This window comes from Dendropsophus ebraccatus, chromosome 5, assembly GCF_027789765.1.
Source record: "Dendropsophus ebraccatus isolate aDenEbr1 chromosome 5, aDenEbr1.pat, whole genome shotgun sequence".
NCBI classification, from domain to species: domain Eukaryota; kingdom Metazoa; phylum Chordata; class Amphibia; order Anura; family Hylidae; genus Dendropsophus; species Dendropsophus ebraccatus.
In genome coordinates this window covers 133847154-133869663 of record NC_091458.1, presented here as the reverse complement: position 1 = coordinate 133869663, position 22510 = coordinate 133847154, and the positions used below count along the sequence as shown (strand labels likewise).

Genomic DNA, 22510 nt, shown 5'->3' with positions numbered 1-22510 from the left:
TATAATCATTATAACATCATTATAAATATACCCTATATACTTTTGCTTTTAGGCAACACCAAGACCAATTTAGCGCTTAAAGGGGTGTTCCACTCAAATGAAACTTTAAATATGCTGCTGCCCTTGGGGACAAAATAACAAATAGCCTATTCTTATCTTTTCTACGCTTCCCCAGTTTCCTCCGCCTCCACTTCGGAGATGGACTCATTGGGGGGGGGGGGCACTTGCTTAGCCAATCACTGACTGAGACATGACACTGCCACGGCCAGTGATTGGCTGAGGGGCCTGTCACAGCCAGATGAGTCCATCTAGGAAGTGGAGACGGGGCTGTTCAGCCAGGACCCAATGATGATGTAAGAGGACATTAGGGAAGTGAGGAATGGCAAGAATAGACTGTTTGATATGTTCTCCGCAAGGGAAGCAGCATATTGAAAGTTTAATTTAAGCACAATACCCCTTTAAGATGGCAAAGATTTCATAAGTGCCCTGACCATGCTCATGAAAAAATAAAACAGTAATGCCCTATTACTATTGTGCTTTATAATACATCATGTTTTCTTAAGCCTCATGCAGCTTGGGAGAAGTCATTCATGTCTGGTGAGATTGTATAACTTAATGACAAACACTCCGGGCCAGAATTCTCGAGACAAAATAGATACTGCCTTATGGAGAGATAGGAAAGATCCCCTTGATGAATGTTATACTAAATTCTCAATCACGTTTGAACTTCTCAATACTCCTAAAGTATGTGCTTATTTTATCTACTTAAGCAGGCTACAATAGCATCTGTATACAGTTCAATCTATCATAGTTACAGTGAATGAATACAGAGTCTATCATCAGTGGGCAGGGTTGCATAGATGTATATAATGTGTCTAGACATAATGTTTATCTATGCCATCGCACGTGAGAGGGAGCCTATATATAATATGTATTGGAGTACAATATAAATCCAATGGCATATTGTGGGATGCAGCCGCACCTCCTACTCTGCTTCCTCCCCACCCCTCTGGCGGAGACAGCGCAAAGGGATCCAGAGCAAATAAAGTATTCACAAAACCAGTATTTGTGAATATATTTACACACATCGGGCCCATCTGCACCATAAAAATAGGCATTTTAGCCTCATAATAAATGTCCCCCATAGTCTCGTATAACACAAGGTAGATATAGCGTATACATTTAGGGGTAAGAATATAGATTGTAAGGCCTCGCGGGCAGGGTCCTCTTCCCCATGTACCAGTCTGCCATTTGCCTTCATATAATATGTTTTGATCTTGTACTGTTCTTGTTTGTTACCCCTGTCGCCTGTATAGCGCTCTGGAATTAAGGGCGCTTTATAAATAAATAATAATAATAATAAAGAATATTTGGTCACTTTCCCTTCAAGATCACTGCCATTAGCAGTACCTTAAGAATTGGGCTTTAAGGTACTTTGGTAGAAATGTTTAGCTTGATCGCTATGGATTACAGATCTGATTCAAGGGATCTCAGTCCAATTAGACTGAACTCTGCTTATGAGGATGTTGACAGTTTGGCTTTTTGTGGTTAAAAAGAGAACATTCATACTCACAGAAGAACTTTGCAGATCTGTCACACAATACTCCGAGGGTATGTAAAAGCCAATATGCACATTCTCCAACCAGAGGCCTAAGAAGAGAATGGCAATGTTATGGGGCCCTTGAGCAATGTTACCAACCCTGGACTAAAAGAAGAAAGTAGAAGAATGTAGAATGTATCCTTGCATCGTGGACTGGAAAATTGTTACTTTCTTTACTTGATTTTGGGAAGTTCTAGAGTTCAAAGTGTTGGAACTCAAAGGCAGCAGCAAAAATTGTAAATAGCCACTTCTGGAATACTTGACTTAGGATCCTGAAGAGGAAACCCATCTGTTTGGATTGGAGGCAGAATCTTCTCCTTTGTTTGTTTGACTTTTGCAGACAATCAGCTCAGATGTGATGTCAGAAGGCTGGATCTAATCCTGGAATTTCCCCCCTATTTGCATGTCCCTTTCTGCATACCCAGCAATTCAGGAAAAGTTACAGCTATATAGATAACTAGTTTTTCTGAAGCTGAGCTAACAGATATGTGCAGTGACCAGAGGTCAGGCTCAGATTAGTTTAGACTGGTTTAGGTCCAACTCTTTCTAACTTGGCAGGGACTGGACTATGGACTGCTCTCATTGGTTGAGAGTTATCATGTGACCAAAGCATCCTATTTCCTTACATGAGACACTAAGTTTGGCAAAGACAGCAGAAATGTTAACCCTTGCACTTACAATATCCTTCACTGTATGCCGTTAAACAGTGTGTAGCAAGGTGACAAGTAAACTATAGTATATACACCGAATATGTGATACCAAAACATAGCTTAGAATGCAAAGCAATATATTCCTCAACCACGCTACAACTTTATACATACAGCAGCTGGGAAATTAGTATCAGGACACTGCATATGGAGCTGACAGATTCCCATTTAGTGTTGTATTGGTGCGTGTTCACACTGACATTCTGCCCTAATACTTCATTTACATTTTATAGACAGATTTTGAAAAGGATGTGGACTTGGCTTGTCAGTCTGATGAGAAAGGATCGTGGTACACAGCACATGGGGAAACTGGTGAGCATCATATTTGTCTACTGTCTGTCCACTTTGGTACCATGTGACTCCAAAATTGTGACGGTATGTCAAGGCGCTGTCAAATTCCTGAATGCTAAAACACTTAATAACTATAGGAGGCTGTTTGGTATGTTACAAGCCTTTGGTTAAAATACCTCTCTGCTATTCCGCTCACTGTTCAAACCAATGAAGTTCAATGGAAATCTATTAAAATTAATTGGATCTGACAATTATTTGGCAAATGTTATTCATAGTACAGACTTTTGGCAGTGGTTCAAGGATAAAGCTGAAAAAAAAAAACTGGCAGGAAAAAAAATACTTAGGCATTGTTCAAACTTTATCGATCAAACTATACTCAGCAGTTCCTTCACAATAGAAAAGCACTGCTGAAATGTGAGCGGTATAATACTGTTAGTTGTTCGGATCCATTTTCCACAGCAGAATAACATGTGGTTTCACAAGGTGCTCTCTTTTCAGTGATTTTCTGCCTCCTTTAATTAGGGATGTAAATCGTCACTCCAAATATTGCACTCTTCAGATCATTTTTTAAGGGAGAAGTCACTGCGTCCCAGAATACTTATGTTCCTTGTGCCAGATGTTTACGCAATATACTTAATTTCAATGGACTTACTGTATATTCTTTAGTGGCTATTAACAATGAACCAGTGACAGCGCGATCATAGGCTATGTTCACACAACGTAAGCGTCCGGCCGGTCTGTGATTTGACCGGGTCACTGAGCGGACAGTCTCTGAAAAGATGATCCCGACCATGCGCGCCCACATCAGAACTCCCCACTGCACACTATGGAGCGAGCGTCCGGAGCCGCTCATTCCATTGTGTGCACTGACGGTTTTCTGCAGCCGCTATTTACTGAATCAGTTCTCTACGGCGCCGCGAGAGATCCCGGCCGGAACGTTTACTATGTGTATTCGCTCTGGCCAGGATCCCATAGAGGGCAAGGCAACATATATTTTCGTGCCGTCCTTTTGAGAAAATATACATAGTGTGAACATAACCATAAACTCATTTACTGAGCAAGTACACGGGCTATCGGGCAGCAAGGGCTGCACAGAAATCATTAGCGATGTCCGTGCAGCCCTTGCCTTTAGTTTAAAATAATGATGTAATAACTCACCTTACCACATTCCCTGGTGTCCTAGGGCCTTCTCCGGTATCTGCAGCTCTGCCTTCTCTGCACAGACTATCGGCCTGTCTCGGACAGTGATAGGCTGAGCAGCCGGCTGCCTGTCTTGGCCTGTGATTGCCCTAGAGGCCAGCAGCCTGTAAGCACAGAGAAGGCAAAGCTACAGGCACTGGGGAAGGCCTCCAAGGACACAGGAGAAGGCCCGAGGATTCCAGCAAACATGGTTAGGTGAGTTATTACTTTATTAATGTATACTACAGTCATAAACCGCCGGCCGCAACGCTCAACGCCCGATGATTTTAGGTCTGGACCTAAAGAAATGATCAGCCGATGATTGTTCCATCAGCTGATCGTTCTCTTTATTACATCCTGATTCATCTGATTATCGCTCCCTGTAATAGGGCTCTTAGACTAGTCTTCAGGCACTGTTATATTTGACTTTTTTCCTCTTTGTTTCAGTTCTCTTCAAGGAACTAAACACATGCCACCCTTCCAGCGTGACTGGAGCTCTATCCAGAATATCTCTGGATGATGAGGATGACTTAAAGTTGCACAAAGGTGTCGATGGACTCAGCTTCTCCCACCTTCCCGGTAACCTCTCCTCCCCAGGAGGCATACTATTGCAGGTGCCAAAAATCACCCACAACCAAGTGAATGAGCTGAATGAACCTCTTCCAAAAAAAGAGATCAATTTGGAGCGTGGCCCCCTTTATTTGTGTCCAGAGGGAAATTTGTGGCCTTTAGACTTTGGGGATGGTCCTCAGGAGCCATCGCTGGAAAGTGAATACATGGTTCTCCCCAGACGGACTTTGAGTCTCAAACCTTTTAATCGGGACCACGGAAAACTTAACATGAAGCTTTCCGAATTAGGAAAAGGTCGTCAACAGAGTGAGACGGATAGTTACCCTAATTTCCTGTCAGTGGACCACATTAACGTAAATCTCACCCCACCATATGTTCCAGCACAGCATCAGTATGGACTACCATTTAAACAACCACCCTCTGTCCGGCAGATCCTGGCCTCAGAGATGAATGAGCGTAGTCGTACAATGCCTCGCACAGTGCCTGGTCCATCTATGAGTGCTGGGTCTCTTGAGGTGAGAGGTGGAAGAAATATGTTTTGCTCTATGTGCTTCTCTTGCGTGCCTTGGTCTATTGTTCTCCAAAAAATCCCTTTACCTGTTATCCCTTCTCTCATTACATTTCATTGTCAAAAAGACAAAAAAAAAACCCTTCTCCTCTCGTTCCAAGTATGGTCCTTCTACGTTGCTCTTCTCAGTCTCAGTGTTTGTAAGTCCACCTTTCTCCCTTCTCTCAATCCATCTTCCTCCCTTCCTCCCTTTCTCTTTTCCTCCTCACATAGAAACCACACCAACCTGTCCCTGTGTTTCTCCCTCAGCGGAAGCGATTGAGATACTCTGATTTGGACTTTGAGGTGAGCACTTTTACCTGCACTCGACGCCCCCATATCTGCGTGGTAGCTCCGGGATCGGCATTGCATGCTAATTTCCATTGCATATACACTACAATGATGACAAGGGCTGGTAGGTTTGGGTGTTAATGCTATAGTTGACTCTTTGCAGAAAGTGATGCACACAAGAAAGAGACATTCAGAGCTTTATCACGAATTGAACCGCAAGTTCCACACACTGGAAAGGTATCGGGATGCCAGTGCAAAGGTGCGCTAACAATATGTTCACTTTACTTTTTAGAGGTCAAGTAACTCTTTATTATTGGGATTTTTTATTTATTTATTTTTTTTTTCAATTTCCTTTTTGACTTCAGTAAAATGCGAGTTATTCCACGTAGAAATATTTCTGTGCCAATTGACATTTAAGAATCATTTATGAGCCCACAATGTCATATGCTTTGCTGGCCATGTTAAGTGAAGCATCATTCATAGACATCAATAAAATGCAGCCGTCTGGTTCAGAATTTAGTGTGCGAAAAATGGAAGAAAATCTGCATTAAATGTCTCTAAGAACAGAAAAAAAGCGCATAGAATATGATGCTCTAGTATGAGCTTTTCAGCCTTGTAATATAATGTCCAATACAGTACCAGGCAAAACTGCTGTGTACTGGGTGCTACATCTTGTACTGTACCCCCCTAGAAACATTATTCGGGGGGGGGATTTCCCCCTATCCGGGAGAATAGTAGGAGATCGGGGAGGTCCGACCTCTGTTCAAACCCCCCTCACACACACACACACACACACTGATCTCTGTATCAGGCCCCTCCGGTGTGACCCGCAGCTCTAGTCATTCCTATGGAGTAGATGGAAAGAGCCATGTACAGCGCTCTTCCCATTCTCGGCTCTTCCCGTTGCTGCATAGGAATAAATAGAGCCACAGGTCACACTAGAGGGGCCTGATACAGAGATGGGGGGTGGGGTACAGAGGTTGGACCCCTGCGATCTCCTGTGGATACGGGAAAAAATATTTTTTCCTGGAATACGTCTTTAAAGAGGTACTCCAACGGAAAAATATTTTAAAATCATCTGGTTATATAGATTTGTAAATTAATTTTATTTAAAAAAGTCTTCCAATACTTATCAGGTCATGTATGTCCTGCAGGAACCGGTGTATTCTTTCTAGTATGACAGTGCTTTCTGCTGCCACCTCTGTACATGTCAGGAGAGGTTTTCTCTGGGGATTTGCTACTACTCTAGACAGTTCCTGTCAAGGACAGAGGTGGCAGCAGTGAGAATCATATTAGACTCAAAAGATAATACACCACTTCCTGCAGGGCATACAGCAGCTGATAACTAGTGGAAGAACTTAAAGAATTAAGGTTTTTTTTAATAGAAGTAAATTACAAATCTGTATAACTTTCTGACACCAGTTGATTTGAAATTTTTTTTTTTATCAGAGTACCCCTTTAAACTACTGTTTTCAGGGGAGGAGCATGCTGAAATGTGTATAAATGCTGTGGTAATAAACTGATAAGAACAGATTTTTTAAATTTTTTTTTTATTTTAGCCAAAAGATATTGTGCTGTGCAGGTCCTTATTGAAAACCATTACTACTATACTATACTACTATACTACTACTAATATTGCATACTGTATGTAGGTTATGCTAGTGCTGTACATTTCTGAATACCAAGCATTGTATCTTCACCTCCTCTTATACCTTATACTTCTCTAACCCTTTTTTTCATGTTCATAATTCAGAGAGACAAGCGTTGGAGTATATCCTCAGGAGGAGCAGTGGAAAGAACCTCAGCCAGCGTGAGTATGACAGTAAAAAGTTTAAACAACAGGAAACATATGAGCTGTCCCTTTTAGATCTTTCCTGCCCAGCAGATCACTAGTTGTAGAAGCTTGTAGAGATCTTCCCAACCTACCGCATGTATAGAGAATGCAGCACATTATATCACTACTGATAAGGGCACAATATGGTAGAAGATCAATTGTTATTTCTAGAATGAAGGGAGATGCTTAAGGGGGTACTCCGGGCAAAGGTTAAAAAAAAAAACAGGGAGGGTAGGGGGTGATGGGAACATGACAGCCACAGTTTCACCTTTCACTGTTCCCCTCCGGTCTCCTGAGTCTCCTGAGTTCCTGTTCCATCACATCACCAGAAGAACTACCAGCTCAGCCAACCATTGACTGCAGAGGTGCCCCATCTCAGTCGCTGATTGGCTGGGTGGGCGTTACGGCGCAGTGTACGCAAGCCGTGACAGTGTTGCAGGGGCACTGGGACAGGTAAGTATCAATATAATTTTATTACTATATTCCCATGATCCCCTGCCCTCCCTTTTTTTTTACCTTTGTCCAGAGTACCCCTTTAACACAAATAGGGGCAGTCATTAATGGGTTAAAGAGGTGTTAGGGTCAGGTAAAATGCATGTTGAATCTTCCCCTCCATACTTGTTATTATTTTTTCACACCTTACCCCAGTTCTGAGCTGGCTTTGTACTGAAAACTCAGAAAACTGTGTGGGAGCTGTTCACTCTACTCTGAACTCCTCCTCCCCCCTCCCTTCCGAGACGGCTCATGTACACAGTGCCCCTGGGCTGCTGTCTCTGCACTCTGTAATGCCCAGAAGGTTAATCACAGCTGTTTACATGAACCTTCTTAGAAGGGAGAGTAATGCTGCCTTTACACGTAACGATTATCGTGCGAATTTGCGCAATAACGATCAAATTCGAAAGGTAATCGTATGTGTAAATGCAGCGAACGATCAAACGACGAACAAGAAATCGTTCATTTTGATCTTACAACATGTTCTCAAATCGTTGTTCGCAAAAAATTCGCAGATCGTTCATCAGATTTAACCTATGTGTGAGATAGGCTTAAGCGATCGCAAAACGAATTTTCCATACGATGTATTGTTCCGTCTAAACGCTGATCGTTATGAAAAAAAAAAAAACGTTACTCCAACATCGTTAATCGTACGATCGGGCCAATTATCGTCTTGTGTAAACGCAGCATAAGGAGAGGGTTTAGAGTGGAGTGAACAGCTCACACACAGTTTTCTGTGTCTTCAGTGTCAGGTTTAGAACTGGGGGAAGTAGACTGAAAAGATAATAAGTATGAAACAAATTGTTAATCTCCAAGAGGAAAAGGGGAGGGGGGTTGTTCCAAAAAGTATTTTACCTACCCAGAATAACCCTTTAAGTATTTGATATTGTCATTCTCGTGGTTGAGAAATCTGAAAGTTAGCTTGACACTTGCATTAAGCCCCAAGTTGTGGTATCAGCTAAATTCAGTCCTATAGGTACCATTAGTCAATCACTCCTATTACCCCAGCCAATCAGCATCCAATGTTAACTGTAACCTCATTTAAAAAAAGGTAACTTTGAACACACTTTTAATTTAAAGAATAATGGTTCGGCGCTCTAGCTGGTGGTGTGGTATAATTTCTGTCTCCTGAAGATAATAAAATATTAATGCAAATCAGAGATTACTTTAATTACAAAAAAGAGCAATTATAGAAGACCTACTCCGAAATGATCTACTGCCCTCATATTCCAGGAGGTATTATGTAGCTGTAATTTGCCTTCATCAAGTTTTTATGAAGTTACATATTAAAGAAAAGTTTTTAATATAATATTTTTTTTCAGTAATATGTGCAGAAGTATAAATTCCATATTAAAAATCGTAATGGATAAGGCTTCGTTTGTCAACACTGTAGATCTGTTGGATTTGTTGTGTTTATTTAAATATAGATCCTATTAGTATTACTCATTCATTATACTGGAGGTTGTATGTTCTTATGTGTTATTGTATAGATATTAGGTAAAAAGCCCATCAGCATCCCCATATACATCCGCATATTATTCAACCTTGTCAGCCTTCTATAATATACATGTTTATTGCTATCTAGAAGGATGGTTTGGTGTCTACATGTCTAATATACTCACTCTCATTGAGGGTACACAGAATTAACTTCATCCATTGATGTCATTGTAGAAGGATGCAACCATTAGCTTATTCAGGGTCAGTTTGACCTGTCAATTTCCTAAGGTCAAATGCATTTTTTTTTAAATTAGTTCCATTCATTGATTTCCTTACGATTCTATTTATCATCAAACTCATCTATTGAGTCATCGATTCATCCACTTGTGTCTGCGCAGTAGTATATTTATTGTATGCGGTAGTATACATGCATCTCATTCACCCATAGGTGTAATGTATATTGATGACTGTTGCTTCTTGTAAGATGGTCATCCCCTGATCTCCACAAATACTCCACTATTATATAGCATTATATAGCATTGATAGGCATGAACGTAACTCAATATACCTGTGAGTGTCATTGCGAAAAAACGATAAACAGATTAATTTAGGCAATTCAATGATATGATACAGTTAAGACCCAAAATCAATATATATATCCTACAAATAGATCAACACCACAATCAAGTAGAGAAACATCTTTATTGCAAAATTGCTTATATAAAATCACATACATCACTGGTTACTATACAGACAAAGAAATGACAACCAGCCAAAGATTACTGGTAAATTACAAAGATTACTGTAAAAAAAAAATATTTTTGTAGCAAGAAAGAAATATTTAAGAAAAACACATTATCACTGTTGCCTTACTCCACCAGTATCTCTGGGACTGCCCAACACGTGTTTCACAATTCTGTGCTCCTGTTTTTTCCCTGGCTTTTTTTTAGTGCTTCTTTTGCTTCTTTTCCTTTCTGTGATGTCGGTAGAAAGGCTATGGGTAGTCTCAGATATGCATGAGGCACCTTAATTACTTTATATGCAGTATTGTGTGCAGCCAGCAGATGGAGCCAGAGAACTATGTAATCTAATACTCTTTTATGTTATTACACAATTTACTGGTGTGTAACTAGTGTGGTCTGGCTTTTTTTTACCAGTCCCCTGGTTTTTGCTTCTTGGTCTGTATTGTAACCAGTGATGTATGTGACTTTATATAATTTTATTACATTTGTGCAATAAAGATAGATAGTTTCTCTGGTTCTCTGATTGTGGTGTTGATCAATTTGTAGGATAGATTTTGGGTCTTAAGACCCAAAATGGTGATACATTTTGAGGGTACAACAATTTTTTGGGGTGGATATGATACAGTTGTCGCATAGATATATTTGTATAATTGGTTATGTCATCGCTTACATTCTTTGGTGTTGGCTTCTCAGGAAAAGACAAGTCCGGCTGGCCCTCATCAGAAGGTTTGGGATAGCTATAGAGCACGTTCTTCTCAGATCCATGACCGTCTGGGCCTGCGTTGCGTGGATTGGGATCAGCCTCCACGTGTATCTATGGATATGTCAGATGGGGACTATCAGACTGAAGTATAAGGCAATCTCCCCTTTTATCTCTTAATTTTATTAACCTCTTGGACTCCGGTTGCTCTTCTTGACACACTAGAGAAACAGTCACATGGTGTGTTTGGTCTGCGCCTACAGAGGATTACACTTGGAGTACTGGAAATGTACCTGAATGTATGCCAAATGAGACCACAGAAACAGAAGGAATGATGCCAACTGATGAAATCGTGACGGACTGGCGAGGCCTCTCTGATTTCAGGATTATATGTCCAGGATCACTTTTTCACTTTATTGTAAGGAGGTCCCGGGAAGCGAGAAGTTGGTAAATCTCTTTCTAAAAAAACACATATGTTGTTCTGTCACACAACTTCCTGTGTCCTGCTTCCTGGGCATTGCTTGTCAAGTGACCACTTTCTTCCAGTTTTATTGCCTCCCCCCTCTACTCTGCCTCCCGCCATATTCGGGCAGGGGTGACGGGCATTAAATTGCTTGACGGACATCTGAAAAAAATAAAATAAAGGTCAGCCAAACTGGACTGGACTGGCCTATCTTACTCCTTGCTGAACTACGGGGCACTGAGGAAGGGGGTCAGGTGGCACTGGGTTTTAAAAAAAAATGCCTAGAATTTGTTTAAAAAGGAGAAAAAAATAAAAAAAAATCTTTTGAAACGTGATATGAGGTAAGTTGTTTTTATTTCTTGGTTTATACATTACATTAGAGGTAGGGAACCTTTGTTCTCCAGCTGTTGCAAAACTACAGCTCTCATCATGCCTGGACAGCCAAAGCTTTAGCTTTGGCTGTCCAGGTATGATGGGAGTTGTAGTTTTGCAACAGCTGGAGAGCCAAGGTTCGCTACCCCTGCATTATACCGTACTTATATTTTTCTGGTTGGCTGTTTTGTACAGGGGAAATATTGGTAATGGTATCCTTACAAAAGAACAGGCAGTTTGTCTGCAATATAAAGAAAAAAATATATTTAAAGAGCTGCTAAATCACAGGGAAAAAAAATCTCAGATCGTAATATGGTATCTCTATGTAGTGAATAATAAAGGGTATAAAGGGAATCTGTCACCTCAATATCAGGTACAGAGCTGCAGACACATAGGTGATAAAACAAACGATGCCTCTGCTGATGGACATTTAAAAGTGATAAAATTACATTTTTCCTTGGAAGCTGAAGTGCCATAGAAATTATGCTGAGCAACGGCATGCATGCCTCTTCCCTCCCACACACTGCCTGTGTTGATTGATTGATGGCTAATTGACGTACAGGTCTGGACGTTTAGCCTAGTCCAAGTCAAGAAGAGGAGATGGGGTAGGAGGAGTGCATGCTGTAGCTTAGCATAATTTCTATGGCACTTCAGCTTCCAAGGAAAAATGCTATTTTATAACTCTGCAATTGTCCATCAGCAAAGGGATCATCTCCCTATCACCTAGATTCCTGTGTCTGCAGCTCCGTACCAGGTATGGACCTGACACATTCAGAAATTGGTATTTATATTATGAATTGTTTTATATTATTATTTTTTACTATATAATAATAATAATATAATAATAATTTTATATTATTATCTTATTCTGTTAATCTATCATGTAATATTAATGGGAGATGATATTAAACATTGCTTCCATACTGACACAGCGCACACTTTTCCCAGTAGCCGCAGGAAGATGTACAGCGTGTCTACGTGTATAAAGCAGGATGCACGGTACGATATAGACCAAATCTATGGAGTGGTGGGCCCTTGGAGGATGATAGATCCTCTTCAGACACTTCTCATACAATTACACATCTGTCGTTTTCATAATTGAGAAACCTTTAGTATTGAATGTACAATGAAGCATCTGAGGGATTTCTATCTGTTTTAGCATATGGCATTAAAGTAATTAATATTATAGCCTGCATTTCAATTCCCAGTAGAAGAGAACTACCTGTAGCATCCAGCCTGATCTCCTTCCACTGGGTGCTTAGGAATATATGGCTTTGCATTTTATTAAAAGTAAGAGTTTTATAAGAATATATATTAGTTAAGGAATCGGCAGCGGATTTAGTCGCGAACTTGCAGCTTGAAATCCGCTCTGGATCCGTTACATGTGAACCCATGTGAACATTATTTTGTTATTTTGCTATACTGTCTCATCCATGCAGACAGCTCTGTGAATTGCTGTACAAAGCTCCATGGAGCTTTTCTCAAAAAGCTCTGTATGTATGACATCCAGTGTAGCAATCCCCAGTTAGTTTTTTTGTGACATCTGTATGGACTGCATGCCTTATCATACGAGCGCTGAGAAAATACTGTGCTTCCTGGCAGCAGATACATTGCAGTACACTATCAGACCTACAGTAGCATATTATTCTGATTTGGTAAAGTTTTCCCAGGTTTGCCACCTTTTATCTCTGAATTGCTTTTATCCACTGTCTTCTGCCTGCTCCTTAGTTTTCCCTTGTTGCCACCTGATGATGAACACAGCAATAAATCCTCTATTAGACTTCCCTTCCTTTCTAACCCTAATGCTTCTCCTCTAACCCAAATGACATTGGAAAAAAGCCTCTACCAGCCTCGTATCTATTGAGGTTAAATAAATGGAAAGGTGGGAGCGATAGCTAGTGCGGCATGGCTCCCTGCGCAGCCAGCAGCTGGTAGCAGTAACAGACTGGATATCCTCTGGCTGCGCAGCACATACAGAATAATATTAGGTAGTGAGAGGGGGAGCATACACAGTCTAATGGAGGCTCCCATCTGTTTGTATTAGTTTCGGGTCAGTTCTTGTAGCAGTATCCAAAGATGAGTGAGATTGGATCTGACGTCCGTGCAAGACGTTTGTTTTATTTCTGGAAGTGTGCTTTTTTTATACATATACTGTATATATATAGGACGTGAGAAGGTGTTGAATGAGGTACCCTGGGGCAGGATGAATGTGAGCAGTAAGTAAGGACTTGAGAGTCTGAGAGGTTTGGGCTTAAGGGAGTAATGTGAGGATGTTAACAGCATTGAAAATTAACAGTGAAAGCAATATATACATATATGTATATGTATGTGCATATATATATACATATATATATATATATATATATATATATAATTTCTTTACAGTATATATACCACTATCAGCAAAACATTATAGCACCTCATGATTTCTGCCAAATAAATTCAGTATGTTGGAAGCAGAATGAATGGGCAAGACTAAAAACCTGAGAAACTCTGACAAGAGCCAACGTGTGATGGTTAGATGACTGGTTCAGAGCATCTCTAAGGTTGCCGATCTTGTGAGCGATTCCCAGTGGGAAGTGGCTAGCACCTTAAAAATGTCACCTGAAGAAGGACAACCAGTTATGTGCTGACAAGGTCTTGGGTGTCCAAGAAAGACTTACTGATGTTCATGGGGAACAAAGGCTAGTCAGTGGTAGGAAGTTAGTGGTGTTAAGTGGTGTGTAGGCTGAAGAGCAGACCAAAATGCCAATACTGACCCTTGTCCATTGCTGAATAGGGGCATGTACGCATCTCAACTGGACCACTAAGCAATGTGATACTCAGGGTGATTATCTGCTGAGAAACTTTGGTTCGTGGCAATGTAGATGTTACTTATACCACCTACCTAAATATTGCTGAATAGCATGGATATCCATTCATGGTAATTGTATCCCATTACGGCAGTGGCCAAAAGAAAATCGGGAATGATTTGAGAATGGTTGCATTCAAGCTGTTCACTTAGCTTCCAAATCCCCTTGATCCTAATACAGCTAGTTTGATAGAAAAATAGAAAAAAAGAAATGTATAGCTTTCAGAAGGCAGGGGTTAAAAAAAATCAGGTTACCATAAAGGCCAAAGCTGTCTGTGGTGCACAAGGGACAATGCTCTTGGCTGTGAAGGAGTTAAGTTTGCTTTGAATAGATGCCAGGATTATTTACATCAGGTTTCCACTATCCCTTTTGGCAGAATAGAGTAGTTTCCTTGGCTTTTATGCAGAGTAAGGGTATGTGCACACTATGGTATCCTAGAGGATCACCCGCGCGCATCTCTGCTGGTCCCATAGGCTTCATTCTATGATTTGGCAGATTCCACCCGAAGAATAAGAGGGTTCATTCTTCAGGCGGACAGCTGAATCTGCCAAACCATAGAGTGAAGCCTATGGGACTAGCGGAGATGCAAAAATGTTTGGGCAAAAACTTAAGAAAATTGCACATAGTAAATCTGGCTAAAAAAGTGCCTAACTCAAACTACATCCCCTGTGACAAATGTTGGTTAAAAATTTACAATGTGCTCAAAAATACCAAATTTGCCAAAATAATGTCGCAAAAACCAAGAGAAATGTGCCCCAATGTGCATTGTTACTGCCCTACCATCCAGTTTCCATCAGCATGGTACATCACATATCCTGCACATTTTAGACATATTGTATAATTCACAAAGTTATACAGTTACAATGGAGACTTTTAAACTCAGTCTACTTTACTTTGTATATGTTCTTTGCTCTTGGTCTATCTTTTTTTCTTCTGTTTTTATGATCTGTCTCTAATATGGGGCCTGAGATGAGTGGTCTTTCTTTCTTTGTGTGTGGCTTCTTGTTGAAGGTGGGTTATTCACAAGTCTTTCTTCTTACCAATCTTTGGCCCTATTTAAAGTGAATCTGTCACTTCCTGACCACCTACCGAGCTAGCGGCACAGCAGCATATCTATCAATAAAAGCATTCAGTGTATACCTTTGTTGCTTGTCTCTGTGTTTTTACTCTCATACAAAAACACCTTTATCAATGCCATGAACAATGTCAAAGAAATAAGTCTATCATTCCCTCAGCCCTAGCATCAGTACGCTTCACTGTGGTGTATGCACAGTGCTGACTATCAAATGGGCTGCATACAACAGTGAGGCGTAGCAATATGCAAAAAAAAAAAAAAAAAAGGGGGGTCCGTGGAGCCTGAGTTGCAAGTCTCCAAACACGGCAATAGCCAGATATAATAGCCAGTCCCACTCCCGTGTTTTGAGACTCGCAACTCAGGCTCCACAGGCCCCTTTTTTGTATAATAAAATTTATAGGGGGGCAATGAGACTCTTGAATAAGGACTTTATTTTATTTTATTTTCCACTGATCTCCCTGAGCTCAGTGATTGTTGTGTTTTGTTGGTCTACTTTTCATTGCTCACATTAGCAAGAATCCTACTTCAAACTGATATGGGGCAATACCCCAAAACAGCTGTCTGTGGATGAATGCCTGGCTTTGGGAATCCCTTGTCATGTCGCAATTCTTGCCACAGAGTTAGACTTTGGTATTTCCCTATTTATGTTCCAATACTCGCAACAGAGTGGGACTTAAGGGGCTACGTTTTAGGGTGTTTTTGTGACCTCCCCACTAGGCGGTACCCCCTTGGCAACAGGTTTTCCTCCCATGAAGGGATATCTGGCTATTTCTGTGTTTTGAGATTCGCAACTGAGGGTCCACGGACCACTTTTTACATATTTAAATTTATAGGGGGCATTGTATCAGTGGAGATTCTTGAGTGAATACTTCATTGGATTTTTTTAACTGATCTCCCTGAGCTCAGTGATTGCTATGTTTTGGAGACATAGTAGTACCCTGGACTCTTTTTGCAACTTTTTTTTTTTTTTTTTATGAAACTAAAAGCATACACACAGATAACAATAGTATGCTCTAAATGTTTTTATTGATATCTATCCAGTAGTGCTACCGGCTCGGTAGGCAATCGAGGGTAACATATTGGCTTCAAAAGGAACCAATCGCCTCCCTTTTCTCCAGCAGGATGACTATTTAAAAAAATCTTTAATCCTCTGTCCCGACTAGCGGTAACTAGACATGGGGCCACATGTAGTCACATTGCCTCCGCCCTCAGGCTGGCGATCAAGTGTTACTGGCTTAGGGCGGAGGCTGCGTGACTACATGCCACTGCGGCTCCGCTCCAATGCCAAGTTAGCCGGCACTGGGATCGAGCATTAAAGATGTGTTTTTTTGTTGTTTTTTTTTTAAAATAAAACTCCAAAGTGTGAACATACCGCTAGATGGCACCCTCATAAAAGAAAAAAGGATATTCAATTAGTTACCACTATAGTTTCAAAAAAGTCCTTTTTTTAAGATTTAAAGCTATGATCATGTGTCAGGACTAGAGATGAGCGAACCGGGTTCGGGTTCGAGTCGATCTGAACCCGAACTTTCGGTATTTGATTAGCTGGGGCTGCTGAACTTGGATAAAGCTCTAAGGTTGTCTGGAAAACATGGATACAGCCAATGACTATATCCATGATTTCCACATAGCCTTAGGGCTTTATCCAAGTTCAGCAGCCACCGCTAATCAAATGCTGAAAGTTGAGGTTCGGATCGACTCGAACATGCTCGAGGTTCGCTCATCTCTAGTCAGGACCATGCCGGGGTGGCCGAGAAGGTGCTGATTTTCTTAGTTGTGTGTCTTTTATGCAGTGTTCATTGTCCTGCCTGAACACAGGCTTGTTTTATGTCTGGGTTGTTCAGCCCCACCTGCTTAGCCTTTGCTCTGGCAATCTTGGAGTTAACACTGTTGCTGCTGATTTGGGCTGACTGACAGTTATCCCTGCCAGTCAGTTTACTTGGACCTCAGGTGTTGCTGGAGAGATCAGAGGTTTTGTGCAATGACCCTTAGGACTGGAACTCTGGTTTCCTATTTAGTGTGTGTGTCTGCCAGATACTCTTTGCCGGTTGTTGAGCTAGTCAATTGCCTGCTTTCTCTATTTTGCTATATATTTGCTGCCACCCTGACTTCTATGCTACACCTTGACTTTGTTATTTGAATCACGTTTTGTATGGCACTGCTAATTTGTTGCTGACCTGGGCCATTTATGCTGCCTTTCTTGTGTTCTTTGTCATGTCTATGTTTTGTGTAACACCTACTCAGTATATGGTCGTCCAGTTGCTCACTGTCGTTTTGTGGCAAGTAGGCAGGGGCAGTAGGCGGGGCTAAGCCTAGGGTTTAATCTCTGTGTCTCCTGTCCTACTGATCACAGGTCCACTTTAAGTATTTAACAGTAGAATCACTGCAATACTCCCGGTAGATGAAAAAACAAAGGGGTGTTTTATTTTAGCACAGCAAATGAATACATGTTTCAATAGCAATTAACAGGTTCAGGCTAGGTTCGCACACAGTATTTTTGGTCAGTATTTTGGTCAGTATTTTTCAACCAAAACCAAGAGTGGATTGAAAACACAGAAAGCTCATATTAACACACTGTTGAAATTGAATGGATGGCCGCCATTTAATGGCAAATAATTGCTGTTATTTTAAAACAACGGCCATTATTTTGATAAACAGTCCGCTATTTGACATTATATGACGGCCATCCACTAAATTTCAACAGTGTGTGAACATAGCCTTCCTGTGTTTTCAATCCACTCCTGGTTTTGGTTGAAAAATACTAAGCAAAAATATTGTGTGGGAACATAGCCTTATACTTTAGAATATCTATACATATAGCGCGCAAGTAAAAATATAAAAACTATGGATAAAAATTATGATGTATATCATTGATTGTATGTGTTTCAGTGCAAATAAAGATATATACAATCATAAATGTGTGCAAAAAATATTTAAAAAACAATGATTAGATACAGAGGAGCATTGAGACATATCACTCATCATGTGCATGTACAATCGGCAAAAAAAAGTAGCAAAAAAAAATATGTTATGAATTGCCAAATTATGTTTATATATGTTATGTTTATATATGTTTATATATGTTTATGAATTGCCAAGTTACACACATTGGGCAAAGAGGATCTTCATCCATCAGCTGAAGAACCCAGGGCACACCAAAAGAACCCAAACAGGTGATGAAATATGCAAATTCACCCTCAATATAAGGGGATAAAGGGGTCTAAACGTGATACATTGTATGCTCAGTGTGTAGGCTGCTCAGTATATAAGGCTCCCCATTGGTGGAGATAGGGGTCTGGCATGATGATAAACTACTGAACGGCCCCTTTGTTCTGGGGCTGCAGCTGAACTCTCCACTTCCTATAGAGAACACAGAAACTGCTTAAAGCGTAACTGTCATTTCAGGGTCATTTTTCTGAAAACATTAAATATCAACAGTACAAGCGATTTTAAGAAACTCTGTAATAGGTTTTATGTACTAAAAGAGTTTCCTTCTGTACTGAAAAAGAAATCTCCCAGCCTCCCCCCTCACATCAAATGAAGCAGGATTTCTGTCTCCATTATGTGGCTATGGAGAGGGGAGGGGCTGTTAGGAGTGACTGAGCACGGAGCAGTCCTACACAGCACAACACCCTGCAATCTTCTCTCAGTAAGTTCATAGATAAGCACTGACCTTTCTGGCCCCAGAATCCAGCGTTTTAAGTGCCCAGAGAGTCTACAAACAGCTGACCTCATCTCCCTCAGCCCCTCCCCCCTTCATAGGCTTACAATGGAGAGAGCAGAACCGGTCTTCATTGGCTTCTCTGTAATGAAGACGTGTTTGCCTGATAATGCACAGATAAGAAGTCAGGGGGGGAGGCTGGGAGATTGCTTCTTGAGTACAGAAGGAGGCTTTTTTGGCTGATGAAACCTATTACAGAGTTTCTTAAAATCGCTTATACTACTGATTTCTGCAATAAAAAAAAACATGACAGTTACGGTTTAACGTTCCTGTATATAGGGAGGACGAGGGCCAGACAGAGAGATACCTGACGGCTAAGCGATAGTTGTTGAAGATGTAGAAGCAAAATGAGCTAGTGCACAAGAACAAGCATGTCTTTCCATGTTCCCATCATGCTGCGGTACTGCATACAATTAACAACTATGTAAGAAATACATGACAACGTATATAACACATGGTTCCATGATATTTCTTCTCTGTGCTGAACGGCATCATTGTTGCATCATTGTTGTGACAGGTGTCTGTAGATAAACATTGCTAATCACACACTTTCAATATGAACTTAAATTACCTGTCATACAATATCAGCCATGGAGAAGAGGGATTTTCATCTTTTACATCCGGTGATTTGAAGCCCATTCTGATCATTTCCCATCGCGGGCATGGGAAGAGGCAAACAGTGATTGATATGTTCTCCCCTGCCCCCTTCCTGCTGTGAAATTTTTTAAATGGCTAGACATTGGTAAAAAAAAAACAAAAAAAACCCTTTTTGTCGACATACACCCTGCTCGTCTGATGGGTGGGCAGAGGGTGTGGCAAGGTGGGAGAAAGGCATGGCCACCCCTCCGTTTGATTTATAATGCCTACTGGCTGGTGTACTGTAAATCATGGAGAAAATGTACCCCAGCTCCATAGATTTCCCTGCCTCTAGCATTGGGCAGGGATTTAGCTTACCCCTCTTAAAAAAATTGGGGGGGAACTTATTATCATTAAAAAGCCCAATAAAAACTGTAAAAAAAAAAACCAACTTTTTGAAAGGGGAGTTAACGAAGACCAGAATTTCACACGCCAGGAGAATCCCACTGCAGTTACATTCAGCAGAATTAAGATGCACTTTTCTTAATAAAACTGGCACTTTAGATGCTGCCTGCTGCATCTTGAGATGTACCTAGATTTCTGCTATAATTTATAATAGTTACCGGCACAAATTATTCTAAATGCGCTAGGCCGTGGAGCCCTCCTTTGCCCAATTTTTTCCAACCTGAGGAAAATTATAATTTTTTTTTTTGCAAATGACATTAGCGCAAACATTTGCAACTCTGTGATGCCAGAAACTGGCATATATACTGTAATAAATCCCCCATGTGTGAAATCAGCCTAAGCCATGCATACAAATTGTAGATTTGTGGTTTATTTCTTTTGCATGAAATCTGCATAAAACCAAAACTATAAGACAATGCAACAGAAGCGTTCTTACAATACAGAAGTATAAGGACTGTTGAGGCTATACAAATCTATGACTTTCATGACGATTTAAACTTTTTACAAATTTGACCTCGGCAGCAGGTTTGAAACCAAAATGCAGATTTGAAGGAGGTATCTGCTATCTTCCAGAAACAGCATCACTCTTGTCCTCAGTTTGAATTTAATTTTGCAGCTTTGTTCCCTTGAAGTGTTTTTTGCTTAAAAAGGGTGGTTGCTGAAAAACTTCAGAACCAGAAAAGAGAATCTGCCGTCGCCGCAAACAGTGGGGGAAGCTCAAAAACGGCCGCATCTCTGCCGTACGCAGCTACCTTATGAAGAAAGCAGCAGGCGTCCGGGGTATAGAAAAAAAAAGAATTACGTTAGAGTGGTGCTGTGCCCAGAAAAACACACCTCTTTCACCCATCTGGCCTGCCCTTGTATCCTGTCGGTAATACTGTACCTCCTTCTCTGCCTCTCAGATCTCACTGCTGTCTGATGTTTTTTATAAAAAATTTTTGGTGTGCGTTGGAAGAGGGTTAGTCTTATACGGCGAGTACATCCCAAACTCTATATTTTAACTGAAAAAGTTGGGGGTCGTCTTATACACCTAGTCGCCTTATACGCCGTAAAATGTTTTTCTAATCCTGGATAACGCTTTAAAAAACGAATTTTATTGCAATTTTGCAGGGCATCACGGTTATGTTAGCAAATTTTTGAAGGAAAAAAATTGCTTTGTGGGGAATACAAAAAGAAAAAAAAACTGTGTGAAAGAGACATCAGGCTGTTGACTTTATAGTTGCAAGTTCATAAATATTAAAGTAAATCCACTTACCTGAAAAAATAAAATAAAATCCCTTCTGAGCCTTAGTAGCCATGTTTTTTTCTCACTATTCTCTCTATCATATGGCTTAGTGCTGTATGATTAAAAGAGAAAGGCTTTAGGATGATTCACCAGAAAATGAAAAGCGAGGTGACAGTATTACAACTTACTACATCTTATCTTATTACATCCTATATAAAATGTGAAAGGGAAAAGGATGTACTGCTTCTACTAGCAAGCCTGAACCTCAACCCAGACACAGCAGTTACCTTGCTGAGGCATGCACATTGGTCCTTACCTCCCTAGCATAAGTATAGAATCCTTATGGACCCTACTGATTTTTGGTGGGATATATCACCACTGGGTTAACTGCCTCAACCTCCTTTCTCCCAACCTCATGTATAGGTGGGAGGATGCCAAAGACCCTGGGCAAATCCTTCCCAAGGCACCGACGTACATTAGGAGCGCATGCTCAGATTGGCCGTTTGGGAGACCAGGGAATTTCCAGAGCTAGAGTGAGGAGCCATTGACTTCCCCCTTTGCCAACAGTTTTGTATCTGCAGGGAGGATTTTTTTTTTAATTGTAACACAAGGGGCATGCCAACATGGGGGGGGGGGGGGGGGAACTACCAGGGAGATGCCTAACATGGATGTCTGGGGTTTGGGCTAACGGGAGACCCCTAACAAGGGGTTGGCTATCTACTAGGGGATAAGGGGATAATTAACAGGGGGCTTAGTAGGGTCCCTACTACATTGGGGATGTTACATAGTGGGGTGTAACTGCCAGGGGGATAGCTATATGTTGCCTGCCTACCTACAGTACCTGCCTACCTACCAGGGACACTACCTATGGGGGGGACTAGCTATATACTACCTACTGGGCCTAACTCCTCAATGGATGGACCTGGGGGCATAACTACAATATGGGTGCCTAAATACTATATAGGGGACACAGAGAGGCTTACCCTATGAAGACAGTGGGCCTGACTACTACTGTATATGGAGGCAGAGAGGCTTAGCTACTATATGGAGTCAGAGGGAGCAAACTACTATATAGAGAGACAGAGGGGCTTAACATCAACATGGGGGCCCAGAGGGGCCTAACTACTATATGGATGCACAGAAAGGGGCCTAACTACTATATGGAAACCGAGGGACTAACTAGTATACTGGGAGAGAGAAGGCCCTAACTACTATGTGAGGGCACAGGGGGCCCTAGCAACTATAGAGAGGCCTAACTAATATATTGAGGTGCAGAGAGGCCTGGCTACTATATAGAGGCACCACGGGGCTTATCTACTAAATGATTGTACTATGTGAGGGCCCAAACTGTGTCTAAATACTACATAGGG

The 22510-nt window shown here is 41.1% G+C and overlaps 1 protein-coding gene across 1 annotated transcript in view; it reads left to right on the top strand.

The window, feature by feature from the left end:
• The window catches only part of ADGRB2 (adhesion G protein-coupled receptor B2), a 145472-nt gene extending 134326 nt beyond the window's left edge, over positions 1 to 11146 (top strand). The window contains exons 24-29 of the mRNA XM_069972977.1: positions 2541 to 2619; positions 4225 to 4862; positions 5165 to 5200; positions 5349 to 5444; positions 6939 to 6995; positions 10385 to 11146. Of these exons, the coding sequence (XP_069829078.1) occupies positions 2541 to 2619; positions 4225 to 4862; positions 5165 to 5200; positions 5349 to 5444; positions 6939 to 6995; positions 10385 to 10546 (1068 nt within the window). The 3' untranslated portion in view covers positions 10547 to 11146. The remainder of the gene's footprint in view (positions 1 to 2540; positions 2620 to 4224; positions 4863 to 5164; positions 5201 to 5348; positions 5445 to 6938; positions 6996 to 10384) is intronic.
• Positions 11147 to 22510: the final 11364 nt, after the last annotated feature.